Raw genomic sequence first — 2,944 nt, 5'->3', positions numbered from 1 at the left:
CGCCTCCCAAGTAGCTGAGACTACAGGCGCCTGCCACAACGCCTGGCTATTTTTTGGTTGCAGCCGTCATTGTTGTTTGGCGGGCTGGATTCGAACCCACCAGCTCAGGTGTACGTGGCTGGCGCCTTAGCCACTTGAGCCACAGGCGCCGAGCCGAAAAATCACTTAATTTGCGTTACCCAGGTTGTTAAGCTACCATTACTCTATGTTAGTGATCTCAATCAAAGGGTATCAAGCTGGGTATTTGCTCTTTTTTTGTTGTTTTTCTTTATATTCATGTATCTCAAAGTGCCTAAGCTAGATTATATAGAGCATAGGTAAAAATCTATTTGTCAAAGAAGTATTTCTATGGCCCTGTTTCCTGTGTTGAGTATTAACTATGTGTAAATATCTGTTAAAAATTTAAGTAAATATTTAAACTAATTTTAAATATTGACAAGGAAGTTTTCAAAGTAGGAGGCCTCCTTCCTTATGTTTCTGTAAACCTTTAGGCTTATAAAAGGAAAAGATTTTTTTTTTTTTGGAGACACAATCTCACTTTGTCACCCTTGGTAGAGTGCCATGGCATCATAGCTCACAGCAGGGGTCCTCAAACTTTTTAAACAGGGAACAGTTCACTTTTCCTCAGACTGTTGGAGAGCTGGACTGTGGGCCCCAGGATGAGTTGGCTGCTAAGCAGGACAGGCAGCGGTGGCAAAAACACCCAGTGGGCTGGATAAATGTCCTAGGCCGGCTGCATGTGGCCCGCGGGCTGTAGTTTGAGGACGCTTGGCTCACAGAAATCTCATACTCCTGGGCTCAAGCGATTCTCTTGCTTCAGCCTCCCTAGTAGCTGGGACCACAGGCGCCTGCCACAGTGCCCGGCTATTTTTTGGAGATGAGGCTTCCTCTGGCTCAGGCTTGTCTTGAACCTATGAGCTCAGGCAGTCTACCTGCCTCGGCCTCCCAGAGTACTAGGATTATAGGCGTGAGCCACCATGCCTGGCCCCAGGAAAAGAATTTTTGTTTTTTTAGTTATATAGGTTTAATGATAAAATATTCCTGAGTCTATACCTCCTGTACAGTTTGTCATTTCTGACATTCATTCATATTACTATATACTCCCTTTTTTTTAGACAGAGTCTCGGCTCAGCACCTGTGGCTCAAGTGACTAAGGTGCCAGGCACATACACCTAAGGTGGCGGGTTCAAATCCAGCCTGAGCCTGCCAAACAACAATGACAGCTGCAACCAAAAAATAGCCGGGCGTTGTGGCGGGCGCCTGTGGTCCCAGCTACTTGGAAGGCAGAGGCAGGAGACTTGCTTGAGCCCAGGAGTTGGAGGTTGCTGTGAGCTGTGATGCCACAGCACTCTACTCGGGGACAGCTTGAGGCTCTATCTCAAAAAAAAGTCTACCTACTAGAACAGAGTCTTACTCTGTTGCATGAGAGTCTCCAGGCTAGAGTGCAGTGGCATCACAGCTCACTGCAACCTCAGATTCCTGAGCTCAAGCGATTTTCCTGTCTCAGCCTCCCAAGTAGCTGGGACTATAGGCACCTGCCTTTCAGAACACCTGAAAGGTTTCTTGCCAGTTTTAATTCACCTTAGGCTATTTTGTCCTAGGCGCCCGCTGCAGACAGCGATGATTCAAGATGGTCTCATCTTCTGGCTGATTGATATTCTGAAGGACCCTGATTGCCTGTCTGACTACACATTGGAGTATTCAGTGGCTTTGCTTATGAACCTCTGCCTCCGGAGTGCAGGTCTCACAGCCCTGCCCCTATTCTGGTAGGGAAGGGGACAAGATTCTGGCCCTCGAATCTGGATTACCCATGAGCCTGATGTGGTTTGCTTTAGTCTCCTCATACTAAACTGAAAACAGAAAAAAAGAGCAGAAAGCATTTCTAACTAGCTATAAAACTGTTGAGTCCCTGAAGCAAAAATACCATTATGTTCTTGGAAAGAATGTCTAACATCTATGCAGTGCCCACATTAAGAGGAAAGCTGAGTGTGGTGGCTCACGCCTGTAATCCCAGCAATTGGGAGGCTGAGGTGGGTGGCTTGCCTGAGCTCATGAGTTCAAGACCAACTGAGCAAGAGTGAAATCCCGTCTCTTAAAAAAAGAAATAACCACTGAAAACTGGTCTCCACCTCCCACTGCTCAGGCCACTGAATGGGTAGGAACAACTACTGAGTGGTCTTAAGCTGTTCTTCCGTAAGCTCTTAAACAAGATGGAAATAAAGTTGGAGGAAAATAAACATTGGTTTAAAAAGAAAAAATAACCAGGAGCTGTGGCAGGCACCTGTAGTCCCAGCTACGTGGGAGGCTGAGGCAAGAGAATCACATGAACCCAAGAGTTTGAGGTTGCTGTGAGCTAAGATGTCATGGCACTCTACCAAGGGTGACCAAGTGAGACTCTGTCTCAAAAACAAAAAAAAGAGGAAACTAATCTGTTTCCATTTTTCTTCATCTTCATTGCATTATACAAGGTAGGATGTTAATAATTATGACCCCCTCTTCTCTGAAGAGAAGTGTGAAGTCAGTGACAGGAGGAGTGATAACAAATTAGCTTCCTGCTCTGAGGCACAGTGGTCTCTCCTTTGCCCCCTGAGATGGGGATGCTCCTGGGCCTTTTATACACTTAATCAGCAAAGGTTGTGACTAGCATTTCTGCAGTACTGTTCCCTGGGATGAGAGAGGCTCCTATAAAAGTGATTCCGAGTCCAGGCTGAGGTCACCCCTGTCTGAGCAGACCCAGAGTTTGGAGGAAAAAGTTAGCTGGGTAAATAGCTGGCTCAAGGGTGTTTATTGGAAGCATCTTCACCTTCAGATGCTGTGTAATTCGAACCTCATGACTGTGTGATATTGACTGAGTAAGTGACTTGTTTTAGTCTTCTGTTTTAAAAAATAGTATATGCAAAAAGTCCTAGTGTTTAATACATTTATCAGTTTTCTTTTTTTTTTT

General features: G+C 45.5%; 1 protein-coding gene across 1 annotated transcript in view; it reads left to right on the top strand.

The window, feature by feature from the left end:
* Positions 1 to 2,944, top strand: part of ARMC9 (armadillo repeat containing 9) — a 190,653-nt gene that overhangs the window by 63,266 nt on the left and 124,443 nt on the right. The window contains exon 12 of the mRNA XM_023510364.1: positions 1,602 to 1,741. Within this exon, the coding sequence (XP_023366132.1) occupies positions 1,602 to 1,741 (140 nt within the window). The remainder of the gene's footprint in view (positions 1 to 1,601; positions 1,742 to 2,944) is intronic.

This window comes from Otolemur garnettii, unplaced genomic scaffold, assembly GCF_000181295.1.
Source record: "Otolemur garnettii isolate 467f Iridium unplaced genomic scaffold, OtoGar3 scaffold00013, whole genome shotgun sequence".
In the NCBI taxonomy this organism is placed as follows: domain Eukaryota; kingdom Metazoa; phylum Chordata; class Mammalia; order Primates; family Galagidae; genus Otolemur; species Otolemur garnettii.
Note: the sequence above shows the minus strand (reverse complement) of the source record. Positions and strands in the feature narration are given on the sequence as shown.